Here is a 20,990-nt window from a genome sequence, read left to right as displayed (position 1 = left end):
ATCATACGACACTTTAAAGTTAGGGTTACATGATACCTATGATGTGTATTAATGTTGATGTTTTTTGTTACTGATATATGTATGACAATGCATGTTATATAGTCTTTACAAATAAATAGTTTTAAATATAACATAGTAATAAATAGTATACGATCATGAGAAAACGATGAATGAATCGAATGAAATTCTGTAACACGTTTACCTACCAACCCGAATTGGAGCAGCGCGGTGCAAAAGGCTTCCAACCATATCCTCAAGAAGAGAGTCGACCTTTGACCAGTAGTGGGATATATACTGTTCGTTACTTTACTAGGTTATTTATTATATTTTAATAATTGTGACGCCTCGCGTTAATAAGTTTTTTAAATAAACAGCCGGTAATCCATTATCACTTAAACAATAGGAGAATGCTTTTGTATTCTACCCACAAACATTCAAATCTGTTAAACAGATTGTTTGCACGAACCATTTCTTTTAATTTCTATTTCGAATTAAAATAAAAAAAAAATATTCGAATTTCAAATTAAATACAAAAACACCTACATCGGGTATGCACACGTTATTTTTAAAGCTATGCAATAGCAATAGCCAAGCACGCTGGATGTGTGAACTTAGCAGATCATTTCACAGCAGATCTAAAATAAAGGATATTTTTGGACATGTAGCTGAGTTTTATAGTTCCTGATACTTTAAGAAATAGTTCCAGCATTTTTACAGTGCTGCTACGGGAAGTTAGCAGAACATTTCGTCAATGAACTTTTTTTAAGGTAAAACAGCCAGAACTATTTCTAAAAACTATCAGGAACTGTAGAAATATTCTGCTATCAGAACTCATATTTAATTTTGATCTGCCGGACAATGATCTGCTAAGTACACACACATGCACGCTGTCCCAACGTGTATTGGACGCTTTAAAAATTCGAAGCCAATGAGAAACCACACGTGACACGTCACGTTTACTAACGTATAAGGGTGAAAAGTTAATTGAATAAAAAAAACATGTTTATTATGGTGTAGGTAGAATATTTATTTCAAATAAAAATAATGATAAGCAAAATGAATCATAGCTAACAAAAACAAAGAATAAAGTGTTCTTTAAACTACATTGTTTGCAGTATATGAGCGATTTTAAAATGACTTTTAATTATTTTGTTCCTCGTCGCTTGACTCCGATACAGCCGGTGTAACGGTCACGTTTCGTCTGCTAAAGATCTTTTCACTTGGTAAGTATATGCCGAATCGATCCTGGATTAACATATAAAATTTTATCAATATACAGTTATGTGACTTGAAATTTAACATCATAACAACTTTCGCGACTCCTTATATTAAGAAAGGAATTTTGAAATTTCCACCCCTAAAGATGTAAGATAAGGGTTTTATCTTTATATGGGAATAGAACAGTCGTCTTAATAGTTTCAACTGGGAAGTCGAGATACTTTTAATTTGGCATCCTAAGATAATATTTGTCTCAAAAAATACTTGTCTCAAAATCTACATATCGTAGGGTGTACGCGACTGCCCTTAACAAAGTTGAAAGGTCCCTAAAAGTTTAGGATGTCAAAATAAAAGTTTAGACAAGTTTATAGCTGGGTATCTCGAATCCCGAGATACTTACCTAATATTGACTAAGTTGACTGTACGTAGTAGTTATTTTTGAAGAAGTATGAAATTTCACATACAACCATCTGGTGAGAATTAAACAAATGATTCAGCGTTTTTGAAACTTCTAAACAAAAATCAATGCATAAACGTTCCATCGTTTTGGAATTTCAAACGTGAGGAATGTGGTAGAAATATTTCAACGAAAAATGAAATAAATAATATAGTCCTAATCGTTCACATTTTGTTATTAAATTTTTCACCACCAAAGTACTATATTGTTTTAATGTCCACTGGACACTTAGGTTAGAATTGATATTACGTATAAGGATTTAGTCGTTGAGGTATCACATATAGATCAAGCAATTTCATTACTTCTAACTTTCTATATCATTAACATATTTTCACCCATTTATTGTATTTAATATTCATTCGTTGATCGTACTTCTCCTTTTTTATGAATAGCCCAGCGAAGCGGATGAGTAACAGCTATTATATATATAAGCATCTCATTCATGTTTATATTTAATTCTTTGCGAATGCAACAAGACAATTATTCTTATATTTAATATGTATACACAAACATTTTATTTTCGTGAATAGTATATTTGTAAAAAGAAACTTAAGCAACCTTCGGATATCTGTTATATTTAAACTGCGGATGACACACGCAAGGACGAGGAGGTGGTGTTTTGTAACTCTCATGGGACGAGATGTCGCTTTTAGGACTTGGAGGCGTCTCGTAACCTAAAAATTACAAATTACCATAAAATATTATCACACAAAATGCAGATTATTTTATATTATTCATAAAACAATGTTAATAGAAACATAATTTTTTATCGGAATTTTTTTTACAGTATTAGATTTAGTAATTGAAATTTAATTGAAAATTTGTTAATCTAATTAGGTTTTGTGAATAATATTTTCTCGTGAATAGATATCGGCAATAAAATAGCTACGTTTGAAATATAAATTGATCTATTGTTTAGGAGCCGCCTTTCAAAAAAAAGCAATCAAATTTCCTCGCCCTCACTACTGGTGCTCATTTTTACTCTTTTCAACAGTGAATCCTTCTTTTAGCGCAATTACGCAGTAAATCCATCAGTACGAGCTTCCGCAAATATGCTGGAAGCGCTACAGCCCCAACAACATCCTAAAGGCATTATTACATTGAACAGGGCGTTCAACGCCCTTTGTGTATAGGACTGAAGCTACAGACTCCTCGCAAAGAATAGGCCTTAAATAATGTTATTTTAACATCCAGCCCTATTGCGTCGGAGCTAACATTTACCGTGTGTACATTTGATCGTCAAAATCTTCTTTGATGTTTAGATATATTATCATACTATTTTTTAAAGATACTTTAATTAAAATCTATTGAATGCAAAGTTTTCGCTAAATAGTAATATTTTATTCTCAGATTTTAGCCGCGATCATAACTTCTTTATTATTTTGTCCGACGTTTGCACTAAGTTGTACTAGTAGTGGTAACGAGCTGACTGGCCTCAGCTCGGTTCGTGACCACGAGGATAGGATCGCGGTTAAAGCTCGAATATAATATTATATAATATAAAATGGACAATTCTCAATTGGCTAATATTGGTCATTACCGTAACTAACCTTTCGCATACTATAAATTTACGGCCCTAATTATATATTTTTTTATTCTGTCATCATTGATTAAACATTTGAACAAAGAGGACACAGCATTAAGAAGATAAAAAAGTCGTTCACATAAATAGGAACATCAATGTCAAAAATAATAATTAATATAGTCATTTTTTATTGTTTTATGTGTACCTTTAAAATTATTTAGACGCCTCAAAGTTCTTTTCATTTTCTTTCTCATTCTTTTTTCCCAAGCGATAGCAGCAACTGAAAGCAATTATAATTCTAATTAATATAGTAACAAAAAATATCTAAAATAAACATTACAGTTCCTTATTTACTTTACTTTCAATTAATGGGCCACGTCATGGAAATGAAAACTTATACTGCCAGGAAATTTTCACTAAAACATTTCATATAGAAACGTTGTTAAAATGAATACTCATCGATTAAAATGGTGTTCCGTATTACTAATTTATTTCATTCTATTTTATTTTGTGAATAAAAGGGCATAATAAATAAGCTTTACTTGAAAAAAGCATCACTAAATCGTAGCGAGATAGTTTGACATACACGTGTTAAATTGCTCCCTTGTACCGATCAAGGGAACAATTGGAGTTCTACAATTAAAAAAAATAGTTATTCTACTAAATAATATATTGCTATAAAGATTTCCTTTAGCTGAATAAATAATAACAAGATATAAACAACCGGTAAACTAATTTATTAAAGCTTTGCCAGTATGCGCCTGAATGAGATTATAAAAAACGGTCTGCTGGCTTGTTTCCCGTGTTTTCAATTTACAGCTCTTCAAAAAATGTACTCTATTTATTTCCTTAGATTTAAGATACCGAGGTTCTTCATATTATTGGCTTTAATACTTGATTACTATTACTTTACTTTGATGTCACCTTAAAAATCAATGCTCGTGACGTAACGAGTCGTAAACTGTCCCTTTTCAATTTCAAAATGCTTTGAAATCACTGAAGGTAATTTTTTCAAAAAACATTATATATTAGAATTTACATTTCTAATATAAATAAAAAAAAAAAACAAATTAAATTAATAACTTAACTTTTTATTAATAATTAGGCAACAGAGAATTGAGCCGTACTACAACTCCTGGGGGGCATTCGGAATTAAAAAAATGCCAGACGGAGTGATTTTGTAATATGGTTGTGGAGGTTAAAATAGTATTAGAAGTAGACGTAATGACTTTTAGGTCCGTCGAATGGGAACTTGATAACGAAGCCATGTCGAAGTGCAATATTCAAAGAACTTTAAAACTGACCTATTCTTTAAATATGAAAATTTGCTCATATTTATGTATAAAAAAACATACATCTTAAAACTAATGCAAATATAATCATTTAAAATAATTTAGTATCAAAAGAGTTGAACAAAAATGTTTGATTTAAAGTTAAATAAACGAGAATATAATATATTTAGGATACAGATTGTAGGCACTATTAGAACCAATCCATAATTTCACTATTTTTTGGGAATAGATTTTTTAGTATTTTCGAGTCTCGACAGTAAAACCTACCAGTACGCCGAACGGGAAATGGCATAACTCTCATGATTCTTCGCTCCCACTCTCTATTTCCTTTTATTTTAAGAGAAATACGTTTTTTTTTCTTTTTAAAGATATAAGAAATTCTATATTTTTTTTTACTTTATATTTATTTCTTTCATTAAAAATTCTTTCAGTGATCATCAATTGGTTTTTGTCCGATTCCGGCCTCAGTCAAGACAATGGAAATTAAATATTATGTCATACCAAGGTAATGAAGATTTGACGCACTGATTAAAAAAATTGTTTTGTGACTTAATAATAATATATTCATTTTTATTAACCCACGAATCTCAGGTTTTCTCATGTGTAATACAGTAACAAACGGGAAATTTCCATGCTAGTCTGAGAACCAAACTTCGCAGTCACCCTTACAATAAAAGGAAAGTCTGAACTCTTAATTGGATTTCCAATTCCAGGGCTTAGTATCATTACTCGTCATTTGCAGAACGATATTATAAACGCCGCCTTAAAACATCACATTTTTGAAAAAGTCGTTTTTATTTATAACTAAATTTTCGTCAAAGAACTCTCTCTCACTTTGGTTAATAAGGAACTTTATTTCGTTAAAACAAAAATTAAAGAAAGAAAATATTCGAAGATATAGTTCCATCACCTCAATATGACAGGCAATTATGTCGTCACATCGATAAAGTGAAGTAAAATATTAAATTCATAAAGTATAAATTATATACAATGTACAGGAACATTTTAATTCACCATCAATATTCTTTAAAATCTTTAATATTTTCTAATAAATTCGTTGAGAAACATTATGGCAAATATATACTTTTACCGTCCGTAATTGATTCATTCAATATTGCAATAATTTTAAATTCATATATGTCCAAAATCAGAAATCATTGTTGAGGAAGCCTACCGATTACAGAAAAAATAATAATCTATTTGTATAGAATATGATTGTACTTAATGCATACAGTAATTAATAGTAATTTATTTCAAAGAATAACAAAATTGCATAATAGATAAATTCGTTTTAGTACGAACTGACAATAAATTAATTTAAAAAAAAAAACTAAATGGACGCTCGTTAAATTTTAGGGAAAACTAGTTCTAATCATCATGGACGTCTAACGCGACAAAATCATTGACGACGGTAATGTGTGTAATAATATTTTGAGCAATTATTAATCGAAAATAAAAAAAATAATTAAAAAAGATAAGCAAATAATAATATATCGAGTACATTCGATATTACAATAAGATGGATGATATAAATATATTAGCATAAAGTTAAATTACAATCTGATCTCCTTACCAATACGTTCCTTTTCCGTGATATTAAAATCAAACTTCTCGTAAGCATTATTAAAGAGTTCTACAATATCCTTTTTTATTTCAGTTACTGGTATTTCCATCGCATTTTCTACTGCTTTCGAAAGTTCTATATATGCAGTATCATAGTTCAGAGCTTCGTCATCGACACGGAGAAATATTGCCTTATCAACTGTATTTGAGACTAAATTCAAGAGAGTGTCTGATAAAGTCGGTTCTGGTGTTGGTATCGGTTCTGTAATATTTAATAACATTATTAATTACTTTTTGAAAAAACAAACTGAAAATTACTTGAAAAATGAACTACAATACCTGTTCTAGAGTAAGGATGTAATTATATTGTTTATTAACTCGAATTCGATTTTTATTTCAATTATTTTGTACAACTCATAACGTGAATTATTATAAAACGCTTTACGAACGATTATTTCGGCAATTGTTTTTATTTTAGTTTACTCTTGTTAGTGAAGATGATAATTAAATTCAGATAAATTCTGTATTTTTCAAAAATGATTTTTAGAATCGTAAAAATACATTGCGTAGAAAATAAAACAACCCAATTGTGGATGGCTATGTTACTCAGTGTCTTTTAATTATAATTTATAAAAATAGAAAAGACTATTGTACGTAATCTAAAAAGAAATACATTTCTTTTTGTTTAAATCTGACTTTAGACCATATGTAATTTTTTTTCGATTCATTGATCGTTTTGAGCCGTGCATTTTAGGATCTTGATGCATTATTTTAAATAAAACAAGTTTTTTCTCACCCGGTGTTGCCAACGTGGTATCTGACGTCATGTCTGAAAGAAAAGAGGATGATTCTGTGTCAATGGTCGATAGAGAAGGAGTGGGCCATTTTTGAGGCTCCGGTTGGTAATGCGATGTTATGATGTTTCTTATATCATCTTTCAGTTCAATATCATTGTAAGGAGGCTGAGTCCACAACATCTGCAATGAAACATCAGTCAAAAATCAATAAATATGTCATTTTAGAAATTCTCATTATACTGTTAACATTTTTTGATTTAATTTTAGTGCCCTAGTAAAAACGTAAATAATATGGTATATATTTTATGCCGCACAACATCATCGTCAAGGTGCGTATAGATCAACGGCACTGAAGCCTGTTTGTAATTTACTCTGAGATATATCTTATCCGTTCGCACCTTAGGAATAGCAATTTCATACGTTTCCAAGTTGAATCACAATCTAAATTCTATAAATAAAATATTATTAAACATTTTCTATCGTCGGAATATTTTATATATTTATTATAACGAGAGATCATCTATTTTAAATCGATTTTAAATAATCATATTTAAATAAAGAAATAGTTGCATTGCTTAACTACTTATAAGATAAATTATAACCTGCTTTTTCTCTGTTGTTGACTGGAGATTGATCTCTTCTATTTCTCTCATGAGTTCATCGGCTGGTCTTAAAAAATGGTCAGCAGCTTCTTTTAGTATGCCTTTTCTCTTATTTTTTTGCACCATTTTACTAATGAATACCTCAAGCATAGCGTGTACCTTTATTTTAATATTTAACATTAAACAAATACATGATGATTTTGTCCTGACCGGTTTCTGCCACGGATACCAATCTCAAGGGTGATTAGCCAATTATGCAGAATTATTCGACAGAAAATCCTAATAACCCTTTAATGGCCCTCGGAACCTGGATATAAGACTAAGAATTACGACATATAATTATAATAAAGATAATAACAATACGTATAATTTTATCGGTATTATTTTCTATACTTATAAAATAACATGTCCTGACTGACTGATTCATCATCGCCGAGCGTAAACTATTAAAATGAGGGCCATAAAATTTGGTGAGTAGAATCATTTTATTGTGTAGACACCCACTAAGGAAGGAATTTTGAAACTTCTAACCTTAAGGGTTTGAAACAGGGGTTGAAAGTTTGTATGGAAAAAGCATGAAACTTCTTGGGCTACTGATTAAAAATGAGTAGATACGTATTTAAGCGTCTCTGGATATCTAACCCTAAGGGGTGAAATACACAACGATGTGGTATGCAAAGAGGTCTTAAATTAACGTAATATTTTAAGTTAATCTGTAAACATATTCAACTTTCACGCGAGCATAGACGCGGTTAACTGCTAGCTTATAATAATTGCGTATAGAATAATACATTTTGCAGAGAGTGCTTCATCTTTATTTTTTTTAATTAATGTATACTGTTCGTATTATTTAATACTAGCTTTCTTTTTACTACGTCGAAAAAACAAAACTTTAGCCATCACGATGATCCAATGCTAAATGGCGGATATACAAATCTCAGAGTATTTGGTGAAACAAGTTTCTTCACCGCTGAGCTCGAGATGAATGGTAACTATAAATCAAGAGCTACAAATAATTCTTAGAGCACTGCATACGTGAGACAGCATTATTAAGCCAATGGTTTTGTTACTCGTAAAAGATAATTTCAAATTACGATGAGGTTAATTAAATCTTAAGAAGTAACCTCAGGATGACGTAATAAGTATTCATCCTGTTCTATTTGTAAAGTCTGGCCAAATCTTGTAGTACATGCCGCCTGACAAGGAGATAAAGCATCTTCGTCTCGATTCAAGTAACCATCGGCAGGCAAGACATCCGGAGGCACACCTTTTATTAACTTCTTAAGAGACATCTTTACTACTACATAAGGCTACAATATTATCAATTTCTTCTAAGAAAGATATAAGTTAAATTCAAGTAATTGTATATACCGCTCTTGTTAAATCATCTGTCAAAATAATTATATAATTGAATTGTCAATTTTGAGTGATGTTAATTTTATAATTCGCCAGTCAACAACAATTATAATCCTGGCTTCAAGGTGTCTAATATAAGAAAATATTTTTGTTTTTTTTTTCTTTTTTAATAGCATATTAACAGCAAAGCATATTAAAAAAACTCAATAGAAAATTAGTTAAATCAAGAAAAAAACAATCATACAAAAATAATTTTAACAAAAATTAAATACAACTCGAGTTAAAAAAAAATACAGATAATATTTTATAATTATGAAAACATGTAAAAAAATATCTAAAGATAATTTATAATTTTTTTTCCGAATATTTAATTACAATGAAATAATAATAATCAAATTATTAATAATATTAGTAGAAATTTATGAAATTTTAACTAAGAATAAATTGCTGCTTCTAAACCAAAAATAAAACTCATTTTGTTCGCCAGATTCTTTAATATAATATCAGCATTCCTGCGCTTACCTTACGTAAACAAAAATGTGGTATTGTATCAATAAAGGTACAAAAGAAAATCGCGTCATTTTGTTTTAATAAAATAACTTGTATTTTATTAAAACAAAATGACGCGATTTTCTTAAATACAAGGTATTTTATTAAAACAAAATGAAACGCGAAAATACTTTACAATAATTTTGTTTACATAACATCTACAACAATATATGACTTTAAAATGAAAGCTTCACTAATGTTATATGTGATTTATGTATCTTTATCTGTAATCATTTCATGCACTTGGTCCCCTTGTATAAATAAAAAGGGTAGCAATAACTGTGGGTGACTTACCGCTCAAATTTACCCCAACTGGATTTGTGACAAATAACGATATCATGCTATGGTATTAAATTAGTTTGCTCAGTAAATATTAAAGCTGTACAATTTTTTTTTTTTTAATTCACGTCTGGTATAAACTCTGAACGAAAAATATTCGCCCAATGTCACGTTTTATAAGGAAGATCACGTAGGATATTAATCGATTTCAAATATTGATTTTCTATTGAAACTATGAGTAAACAACACAATAGTCGATAATATCTAAAACAACATGATAATAATTATAATGAAATAATTAAAACTATTTCTTAATTATTTCAGAAATGGGCGTTTAACTATTGTCATTAATTATATAATTAATTTGACAGTTAAATCTTGTCGACCCAATTTAATAGAGACTATTCAGCTGTGCAGATTATATTATAGTGCACAAATGTGGGCGCAAACACAGGTACGCTCACTAGTCCCATACTTTCATAATCCGATATGACAGCAATCCGACACGACCAGTAAAAGATCAGACACATAACCAGAGACTTCATATGTTTTACAAAACCCAGACCGACGGACATCTGATAGAACTAAAAAGTTTTATTGACCTGATCCTGATTCGACCCTATAAAAAGCATAATCTTCAACCAATTAGGCTTCATCTGTTAATGTGTAGACACTAAAATTAATCTTACAATGATCAAAAAATAAGACTCTTTTTAAGTAGAAGATGAATAAAGTTCCTCTTGCAAAGATAACTGCATTAACTGTGAATCATAATATTTATAATATAGCCAAAATATCTCTATTTTAGAGGCATTTTGTACGGGCATCAAATATTAAATCCACAATTGATCCACAATTGAGCGCGATTTTCAAGACATTTTCTGCCTTGCACAACCACTCTGTGGAACCAGCTTTCGCCGACGGTTTTTCCGAACCGATACGACTTGGGAACCTTCAAGAAAAGAGCGTACTCTTTCCTGAAAGGCCGGCAACGCACCTGCAAGCCCCCCGGTGTTGCAGATGTCCATGGGCGGTGGTAGTCACTTTCCATCAGGTGAGCCTCCTGCTCGTTTGCCACCTATGACATAAAAAAAAAAATAGAATGAAATTGACTATAATAATAATAAAATTTATAGGATACTCGTATCAAAATAACGTACCGTAAATCGGTTGTCATAATTTCACGAGCGAGATACGAAATGAATCCTTACAGAATCACTCTGTAGACAAGTTTCGAATGATAGAGTTAAGATCAATTAAAAAATATAATATGTTCAATGATTGTTCCACTTAAGCTGTATTCAAAAATGGAATTTTAATTTAAATGTTTGATAAATTAGTCGGAGCCCTGGCATGAACCAAAAAAATGACATATTATAAAATAGGTAGGTGGACGTACAAATGGGCGCCCGATGATTAGTCACCATCGCATAGACACTGGCGGTGTAAGAAAGATTAACCATTCATCACGTCGCCAATGCGCAGTTGCTGTTTGACGGTAGAATATGTGATGCATGAAGGCCCTCAGGGTATGGTCTGGCATGAATTCAAATCAAAAAGGATTTATGTAGGTACATAAGTCCTTTTTGATGATGAGTATAATTCATTTTTGTTGAATTACAAATTAATTTTAGGTAACAGCTTGGAGACTATTTACCCTGTTTCTTAAAATAATAAATTTTCAAATTTTATGTGATTTGGTTAATTTAACGGCTTCAAAGAAGAGCTATGGATTCCCTAGTAAAACAGGGGAAAGCAATTGAAACTGAAAACACTTTTAAATTTAGGAATCCCACAGGTGGTATCGACACAACTTCCAGCAGTTAGCTTAAATATCAACTTATTTAAATTTTCTTTTTTTTTTATGATGTGGGTTGGCGGACAAGCAAATGGGCCACAATCATGGTAAGTGGTCACCATCGCCCATAGACAATGGCGCTATAAGAAATATTAACCAACAAAGATGTTATGTCCTTTGTGCCTGTAGTTACACTGGCTCACTCACCCTTCAAACCGTAACAGAATAATACTGAGTACTGCTGTTTGGCGGTAGAATAAAAGGGGGTGATACCTACCCAGACGGGTTTTCACAAAGCCCTACCACCAAGTAAGACACACAAAACAAAGATAGTAAAATAATCATATGATTAATTATTACCTTTACGATAATGTTAATTTTTTTTAACGCTCATAAATTTCATTTACGTACTTATTGAGAGAATCATTTTATGATTTTATATATGAATAGCGGAATTACGACAGTAATCGTTTTTGATATAAATTGTTATGTAACATTACTTGAGACTTTATAAATAGAATACATTGATGTTATTAAGACAATTTAATTAATTACCAATATTACGAAAATAATATATTTGCAAGCTATGTACACGTGTACAATTGTCAACTAACAGAGTCTGTATTTACGTAGATTTCAATTTATCTCTATATTCGCAACAAATAAAATCATTTGTTTGATCATTTTATATATTTAGTAATACCCTTATGGGCTTATTTCATATTTTTGATAAATCTAATATTTATTGCAAACGTTCAACGTCATTTCTATTAGATAAAATATACATATATTTTAATAAGAAAAATCTAAATAAAAATGTTTTGATAAAGTAAAATTATTAAAACTTAACTTAACCTTTTGAGCCACGTGAAAGTGAAAGAAGAAAATCACGTGTTTAATTTATGTAATCATATATAAAGTTGTTTCTCGATTAAAACGACTTTGAAAACTTGAAAAAAAAATTTGTTAAAAATATTTTTTTCCTTTGAAACCTTCGAATATATTTTACTTCCGCTTATCTATCCCGGCTTCGCACATCTTGAATACGGGCCTACATCAAACGTTTATATTAAAGAATAAACATCCAAAGTGAAATCCTTTTTTTTTTGTACCACGATCATTCACAGGCGTACGCCGAACACTCAACAAAGTTACATGTACAATACAATCGGATGAAGAGTTAAGGAACACGTAGAGGACGAATATACAAATATATTAATGCTCAAATGCTTATCTAGATATTATAGATGATTGCTTAAATATTCAAATGCACATAAATCTGTAATTATGTTTGGAATCAGTATTCAAACATGGAAACAAAATTTAGTTCAAAATACATTACATTTTAAGATCTCTAATCAGGTAAATTCTACTAATTAAATATAAAAAAAACAATCCTCACCAAGGAGCACTGTTGTAAAATATAATAAATTATTACTAGTTCTACCCAACTTCGACCTATCGCAGCCGGTGGTGCATTATGAAGGCTGCAATTTATCCCCGCCCAAACTTTTCATAGCAATTGTAACTTATACCGACAGAGTTTTGGAGTTTTGGGCCGTTTTAAATATAGCCGAGAAGGGAATGGTTTCTTTATTTACGATTAAGTTTTGACAGCAGAACAAATCCGTTTTAAAAATCCATTTTATTTACTTGAAACAGATTTCTGCATGAATTTAACTCTTTCGTCAAACATAATCATTTTTATTTTGTATCTTTTAGCTTGGTTTTGCAATTTCAATAATAAATTACTTTTATTGGTTACATAATTTTACAGCATTTGTAGAAAGTCTTAAAAATATATCCTATAGTACAGCATGATATTTGACTAAGGCCTCCCCCAATTGTTCATGTTCATGGTTCTCTGTCTATTTAAACCCTTGTCCAATATGAACCCAAGATTAGACGAACATCGTTTTTTCAACTTGTCGTACATTCTTGTTTCAAATTTTATGTCATTCATGGTAAAATACACGTGTTAATGGTTTCTTTTTCACATTGATCCTATGTTATTTTATTTTGACAATATGCTCATGATAAGAAAACCTTTCATCCAAAAATAAAACATTGATGATCGTTGATTTGCCCTGAATATTATTTCTCTCTTTTCTACATTGACGTTGAGTTAAATCCAAACCAGGCTATGTTTTTAATTTATATATTTAAATAACATGGTTTTACGCTCAGTCACTGCTCTTATCAATGTCAGACATCATATACGTTCATTCAAAATAGCCTTATGTCTATTTCCTAATTTTATAAAATGTTTTAATTCATACCTTTCTCTTAGCAGCAATTTGTCAATTTAAATAACATTCTTAATGGATTCATTTAACAGTAAGTGTTGATAAGATGGAGTACTATCCCATTATACGTTTCTTTCTTTTCTTACTGATATAACCTCTATTATTACGTACTCTTAACCTTAACTCGGACGACCTTCACAGATGTAGTCCACGAAGTCCAAAGAATTACAATTTACATCACAGAACGTTTCTGTTTCATGGGAAAATTTTATGAATTCATCACTGGTGAATTCATAAAATTTTCAACGTTTTATTGTTAGTTTTAATGAAAATACAAAGACAATTCTTTTATAAGTATTTCGCAGTTACAAATGTCTCGTAGCTAAAACAAATAAAGGAAACAGACAAGACAAGTTGATAATAAACTATTATGTTGGTATAGATTTGACGCGTTACTATTCCGATATTACCACATTCTCTTCATTGAGCTTCTCCCCTTCATCATGTTTTGGATGATCTGAATAATTAAGATTCTTAATAATAGGTCGTCGAGTAGCAACCTAAATAATGTTATGCATATTTCACTAACTAATTTGGCTGGCTATGTCGATCCAATTATTTGAATATTGCTTCGTTGTCAACCAGTCCCCTTCACAGTTACAATTTTAATATTCACCCTACCGCTCTGTTAAAAATGTACTCTGTAAAGCTTTAGGATTATGGTTTTGGAAATTGAAAAATTTTATAATCGCAAGTTAAGGATAGGATTATTTGGAAATACATAAATCAATAGGATTGGTTGTTTGTAATGAATTCGCCAACAAGTTCATGCCTTGAAGTGCCACGTCGTTTTGTTTTTTTGACAGTTTGGTTACATCAAACAACATAGTTTTGATCATCTGGCGTGAAATAAATCTGCCCCCAAATGCAAAGAAGTACCTAGTTGTAATATACCTCGCATGTTCTTCTGTTGGGTAAATCAAATCAAATCTTTCACCATCGATAAATTTAGTCTGTTTCTCAGCTCAGTTACATATAGAAATAGATATAAATGCGTAAAATATACTGTCCGTTTTAAAAGATGCACTAGAAAAACGTACTTTTGTAAAAGGAATAAACAGTTACACAGCAAGAAATAACCAGATAGTAAATCAAAAAATAAAGTAAAGTGAAAAAAAGAGAAGAGAATAGTCTAAAAAGACAAAGAATAAAACGGTTCAAAAATGTCGACATCTAATTAATAATCTAGGCTAGGTGAATGGTTTTGTTTGACTTGTGATAAAATTTAAGTTCATAAGTGGTAGGAAATACTATTTCATTTATATGATTTAATTCTAATTCAGATAAAGACTGTTTATTATTAAATTATTATATTATATTTTATACTGATAGATACAGATGGTTGCTACCGTAAAATACATAGTTGAAGTAAGATAAATGGTAACTGGAAGTCTGATTTAATATTCTGTAGCTAACTTAATTTAATATTCTGTAAATAACTGTTTAATAGTCTGTTAAGACTACAAAGAGCAACGGAAACATGTAATTTCTTATAAAAAATAGTAGAATAAAACACGTTACTAGGTAATATCTACTGTTGTTTTGTAGTATTTTAAAGTTTAAAGCTATTCAAATTGTTAATCTGGTTTGTTATGTATTTACAATAAAGATTAAAAAAATAATTCTTCCCAAAAAAAATTGCAACAAGCCCCTTTATTAATTTTATAAATTATTACATAATTTGGAAAAACTTTGTCCAATGAACTTCATTAATTATTTTATAAAATGAAAATATACTTTAATATTAAGATCATAAGCACCAATAACATCGAAACCGAGACGAGAGACATTTAACTCCTAGAACCTAATTACCTGAACTAATTTAAAGGTGATATTTACTTTCTAACTGGAGTTTGTAAAGTAATATGTAGAATATTGTGAAATAAAGTACCTTTTCTGATAGTACTTCATGAAAGCCTGTTATTATACCGTCATAGAGCAATGTCTTGTATTGTGTCCAGTGATAAAGGGTGAGCGGGTCAGTGTAATTACAAGCATAATAGACAACTTTGTCTCACGTGTGGTATTGTTTCGTTTATGTAAGATATTTTCGAACAATGGCACTATCTGTAAGTAGGTAAAACAAGTCTTCACGGTATAAAGAAAGAATAATTTCTCGGACTTTTATTAAAAGTAATATTTTTTGCATTAAAAATTTAATAAATTAATGTAAATAATAAATATACAGGAAAATAAACATTTTTTTTTTATAAATACGATGCATATTTGTAATAAAACATTAATGATACCAGTTCTGTATTCAGATGTCCTGTTTTAATAGTTAAAAGCCCCGTCGCTCCAAACTTTGATTGAAACTGAAATTGAGACTCAAAAGATTTTAAATTAAAGTTGGCTGTGGTATATCTTTATAAATGACAAGTTATCCCTCCCGACCAACCCATGTTGGGTCGTGTCGTGTCGAATCAAATCGTCGGTGATTGTTCGGATCGTTCTGAAAAACTTAATCTGAACACGAATGAAAATATTCAATTTATTTTGGTATTCTTAACACGTTTACGATGAAGTTTTTATTTAGAGTTTCATATTAACCTCGCAAGTCTATCAAAACAAAACATAAACATCCAACCTGCCCGCTCCTATTTTTCACGTTCTTTTTTATTTTAACAAAACTACGAGAACCCCCTTTTGTTTTTACTTTATCTAGTGCAAATCGGCTCCAGTGCGCCCGAGGATTATACTTTTGTAAAATCTATACGTACAAAAAGGTGCAAAACTTAAAAGCTGAAGCATTTTTCACCAATTTACATAGCTTCATTTAAAAAAAAATTATTTGCAAGTATAATATTGGTTTTAGATTTTATAAATCAATATGTACATACATATATTTCCATGCGATTGTAAATAGATAAGCTTAATAAATACCTTTCTAAGAATTTGTGTCGTTTGATTTGCATAGACTATACAATAAAGCTGATGCTAGCATAGTATAGAGGCAAAGATGTCTTCGTTTAGACAGACATCTTTGACTATACTTTAACTAAAATATTTTCAAACTCAAATAGAATTCTTGTCGGTAATAGTGATCCGCATAGGGAACCGCATCGTCTAGCTAGAGATTCCGCTTTTATCAACAAGACAATAGCACAAATAAAAGAGTTACCGTATTGACCGAGATCAATCCACATAGTTCACGAAGCCTCGTCGTATCATCAATAATTTCTGTTCACGCTCTGCAACGAAATATAAATAATATGAAGGTCACCAGTTAAAGCAAATTTTCCCGAGACATTAACTTTATATTTTATTCAATCAAGATTCAGAAATATATAATACATAATTATATGTAATTTTAATTCATATTTATTTAAGGTCATATTAACCATAGGTACAATTATTAAACACATGTATGTACAACATACCATATTTATTATACTCATAAAATCGTTTGTCCTGACTGACTAAAAACGCTCATCCATAACTACTGAATTCTCCCGAAATTTGGATCATCCGTTTATTTTATAAGGTGAACATCTGCTAAGAAACCATTTTTGGAAATTTCTACTTTATACGGGACAGTTTGTACGAAAACATATGTTTTTTTTTAATTAGCAACAAAAAAATTTGAATCCTTGTACTAATTTATTCAAAGTTACTGTTATAATATTGCATCATATGTCACGAAGAATCAGGGACGATAGACGTTAAGCCTCGAGCGGGGTCGAGGGGCCATCTTAACATTTTTGGCGGGTATTTTGGTAATGAAAAATAGCTGAATACTGGATCGAGGTGGATCACTGTGAGAGTTTTTTTTTTAATAATAATGTCGGTCAGTGGAGCCAGATCGGTGTCGTGAATTCGCTACTCGAATATAACCGATGTTATTGTAATAATATTGACGTAATTAAACATTTTAAGACTTTAATTATATTTCGGAACAGCTAGCATTTTGTTTACAGCTCGCATTGAATCCTGATAACACCCATAAGATATGTAACCATTAATAATGAGTCAAGGAGGATAATGATATAAAATAAATCATTTGCACCATATATTTGCATTCACAAATACGATTTTCATCTACTTCAATTTGGAACAGGACTGGGTAAAAAATATATCGTTTGATACTCATAAAAAAAAAGGCATATATACCTATGGAGTGAACATTAAAGGTATTACGAAACTACGATTCTTTTTGTTATTACGTCGAAAGAGTTGCTTCACTTTAATTATTAACTATTGAGGCATTAACAAATTGTTGATTATTACACAAACAACCGGGAATTAGATTTCGCTTTTGAATTTTTATTCGTTTTTGCTTCAAATTTAATGTTCCATGCGCTCCATCTGCCATTTATTTTATAACCAAATTATCAAACGTTTAATTTTTTTCGGACATCCGATATTGTTCAACTATATCAAATAATACAAAAATAACAATATGCGAAATGGAACATAAATAAATCAAATTACTAATGTTAACACGAATCACTTTGTTTATTTTAAGTGTGATGACAAATTTGCAAACATCTATTAATTAATGTTCGTAATTTAATTATGTTTTTCAATGTACACAGTTGATATTAATACAGGAATGATATTGTATCCGTGCCTTATGAAGGTTTGCTAATGGTTTAAAATACATTTTCTATAATAATTTCGCTTTATAATAAAGATAGGCGAACGGACGACTAAAATCGCCTCTTACACACAAGGGAGTAGGCAGGACGGCATAAGAGAGCGTCATATCTTATGCCGTCACGTTATACGAATCGATCTTAAAAGCCTCAATTAAATCTATTTGAGGCTTTTACGATGAAGAGGATTTCAAACACGCATTTGAAATCAACTTAGCAATTGATAGTAATTACCTTCCTCAAAAGCTTTTCGTATAAAAACTAGTACTAGTTCCAAACTCTGATCCTACCTAGAAGACCGGTAAGACAATATATATCTAGTCAGAAAATACGATTAAATTTATAATTTAACATCTATACATTCTTTATTGAATAAATATTAATTCAATTTTGACATAAGAACATTTTTAACATAAGATTTTAAAGAGATCCGCCATTTTGTATGGGTCATTGATATCAAAATTATAATTTTCATTTTTTATAATGTATGTTGGCGGTATTTATAATATAAAAGGGCCACCCGATCATAAGTGATCACCGCCACCCATTATATATTGTGCCATTTATATACATTGGCGATGTTAGAAATGGTAAAAGTTGCGCCATCAACCTTGGGAACTAAAACGTTATGTCAATTGTGCATGTACTTACACTCGTTAACTCACCTTTTAAATCAGAACTCAAGAGTACTAAGAAACAGCAATCTGCTTGGCAGTAGAATATCTGATGAATATCTGCCGGCAACGCACCTGCAAGCCCCCCGGTGTTGCAGATGTCCTTGGGCGGTGGTAGTCACTTTCCATCAGGTGAGCCTCCTGCTCGTTTGCCACCTCAAACACATAAAAAAAAAGAGTAATACCTATCGAAACGGGCTTCCATAAAACGCTGTCATCAGGTAAAAGTATGAAGTATGTAGTAAAGTCGTCTGTTTTGTTCCTTTGTCATATAAATTTTGCAATTTTTTTCTAATGTTGGTACGACTCCGATATCGTCTGTCACAAACTGTCATGACATATTAATTTGAATTTGAACAATTAGATTACTTTTGTCAACACCAGCACGATTTTGCTATTTGATAATTTCCTAACGGAAAATATTTGCATTATTTGCATTAGAATAATTTACATTAAGGCCTTAATTATATATAATGTCGAAATCATTTTAACTGACAGGCAACATTTTTTCGTTTAATCGCAATATCAGATAGTCTGGGCAAAATATGGGCGAGTTGGTTGTATTATATTTTAATTAAATCTTATGCACTATTACTCCACGGTTGAAGTCCTTCAACTGCAAATGATACAAGTACATGATTTGGAATGATAGATGAATAATTCGGAACGGGGCCATTGTGTCAAGATATAGCAACCTACCCTATGAACCCCTCGGGAGTTGTAGAAACGAGTTCTTAGGGAAACAATGTCAATCCATCAGGTCTCTTGCCGTCATCACGACTATTTCCACGGGCCTCGATAAAAGCAGGAACGTCGATGGTATCAAGAGCCCTTATCATTATATGATTCAGAGAACCATGGTGAAAAAGCCTACTTTAACTTCGGTAACAAAGGCATGTTTTCCTAAAAAGTCCACCTTCTTTCCATACGAGTATCAAAGCGGTCAAAGTACAGCGATGTTGTCAGTCGGAGACCTATTGATATACGGAAATATTAATTATCTAAAAGCGTTCCAAGATTTTTAGAGTATAACATATGCAACCAGTGACCTGATTCTTAGTTGATAATGCTAGAAGCATGGCACGGTTATTGCGCGTGTTAAATTTGTGTCTAACTATATAGTGCAACGTGGACAAATGGCGAATCCCAATAGCATGTGTGGTACCTTAATATCGTCATTTTCCTTTACTTTCCAGTTCTCTATCACACCAATGCTACCTTATGAACGGAGTGTATTGTTTGGTTACAAGAATACTCACCAAGAGATTAATTTCGATTTTTTCTAATATTGTTTTAGGGGCGGTATCGATTTCATTCTCTTGCCAAGAAAAATAGACTTCTTAACAAATGAGGTAATTTAAATATTGTACTTTTATTACAACACCCAACATACTCTAGTACGTTCAGATTCGCATCACGCAGCCCGAGAAGAAGCGCGAAAACCGTCACTACTATTTTTGTACTTGTAATTCTCTTACTTTTATGTAATAAGCCAGTTTTTTTATTTTATTTACTTATAATATTATTTATGTAATAAATAGCCATTACCATGCTAATTTATTGCACAAACTACTAACTACTACTTCGTCGAATACTAATACTACTTGAAAAGGCTTAGTTCCTATCGATACGCTTTTGAATAGCTAAGCTAAGTTAATAATATTTAAGTATCTTATATTTTATATACAATATAATTATTCGACTTGCGTTCCTGAACCTTGTAAATTTTTATTTTCATAATATAAAATACACGGGTTATTTTTATAATATAGAATACACGGGCTATTCTCTAGACATGCTTCTTAAAGCTTAAAATTCTAATCTCGATTTTCCAAAACTGTTTATGACCAATTTATATAGAATTAAAAAATGTATATATTATTCAGAGTGGTGATGATGTCATCACATTAAAGAAAAGGATGATTAGTACTCGAAATTAAAATAAAGTAAGCTATTACATTTGATAAAATGCAACTTTG

The 20,990-nt window shown here is 30.8% G+C and overlaps 2 protein-coding genes across 2 annotated transcripts in view; both read right to left on the bottom strand.

Annotated features, from left to right (window-relative positions):
• Window positions 1–20,990, bottom strand: part of LOC113403121 (flightin) — a 137,901-nt gene that overhangs the window by 102,392 nt on the left and 14,519 nt on the right. The window lies entirely within an intron of this gene.
• LOC113403236 (uncharacterized) lies at window positions 1,092–8,806 on the bottom strand. The gene is made up of 7 exons (XM_026643708.2): window positions 8,579–8,806; window positions 7,455–7,613; window positions 6,852–7,032; window positions 6,066–6,317; window positions 3,406–3,480; window positions 2,234–2,349; window positions 1,092–1,245 (listed from the first exon to the last, which is right to left on the bottom strand). The coding sequence occupies exons 1-7, from the start codon at window positions 8,744–8,746 to the stop codon at window positions 1,141–1,143; spliced, it is 1,056 nt and encodes a 351-aa protein (XP_026499493.2). The 5' UTR covers window positions 8,747–8,806; the 3' UTR covers window positions 1,092–1,140.

Source organism: Vanessa tameamea, chromosome Z (genome assembly GCF_037043105.1).
Source record: "Vanessa tameamea isolate UH-Manoa-2023 chromosome Z, ilVanTame1 primary haplotype, whole genome shotgun sequence".
In the NCBI taxonomy this organism is placed as follows: domain Eukaryota; kingdom Metazoa; phylum Arthropoda; class Insecta; order Lepidoptera; family Nymphalidae; genus Vanessa; species Vanessa tameamea.
The sequence above is the reverse complement of the archived record's forward strand: the minus strand, read 5'-3'. Positions and strand labels throughout refer to the sequence as shown.

Bases quoted from the DNA above. Each gene is read 5' to 3' on its own strand.
- LOC113403236 (XM_026643708.2), bottom strand. From the start codon at position 8,746: ATGTCTCTTAAGAAGTTAATAAAAGGTGTGCCTCCGGATGTCTTGCCT. The intron at 7,614-8,578 runs GTTACTTCTTAA...ATTAAAATAAAG, and splicing joins ACTTATTACGTCATCCTGAG to GTACACGCTATGCTTGAGGT. The intron at 1,246-2,233 runs GTTGCTTAAGTT...ATGTTAATCCAG, and splicing joins AATATAACAGATATCCGAAG to GATCGATTCGGCATATACTT.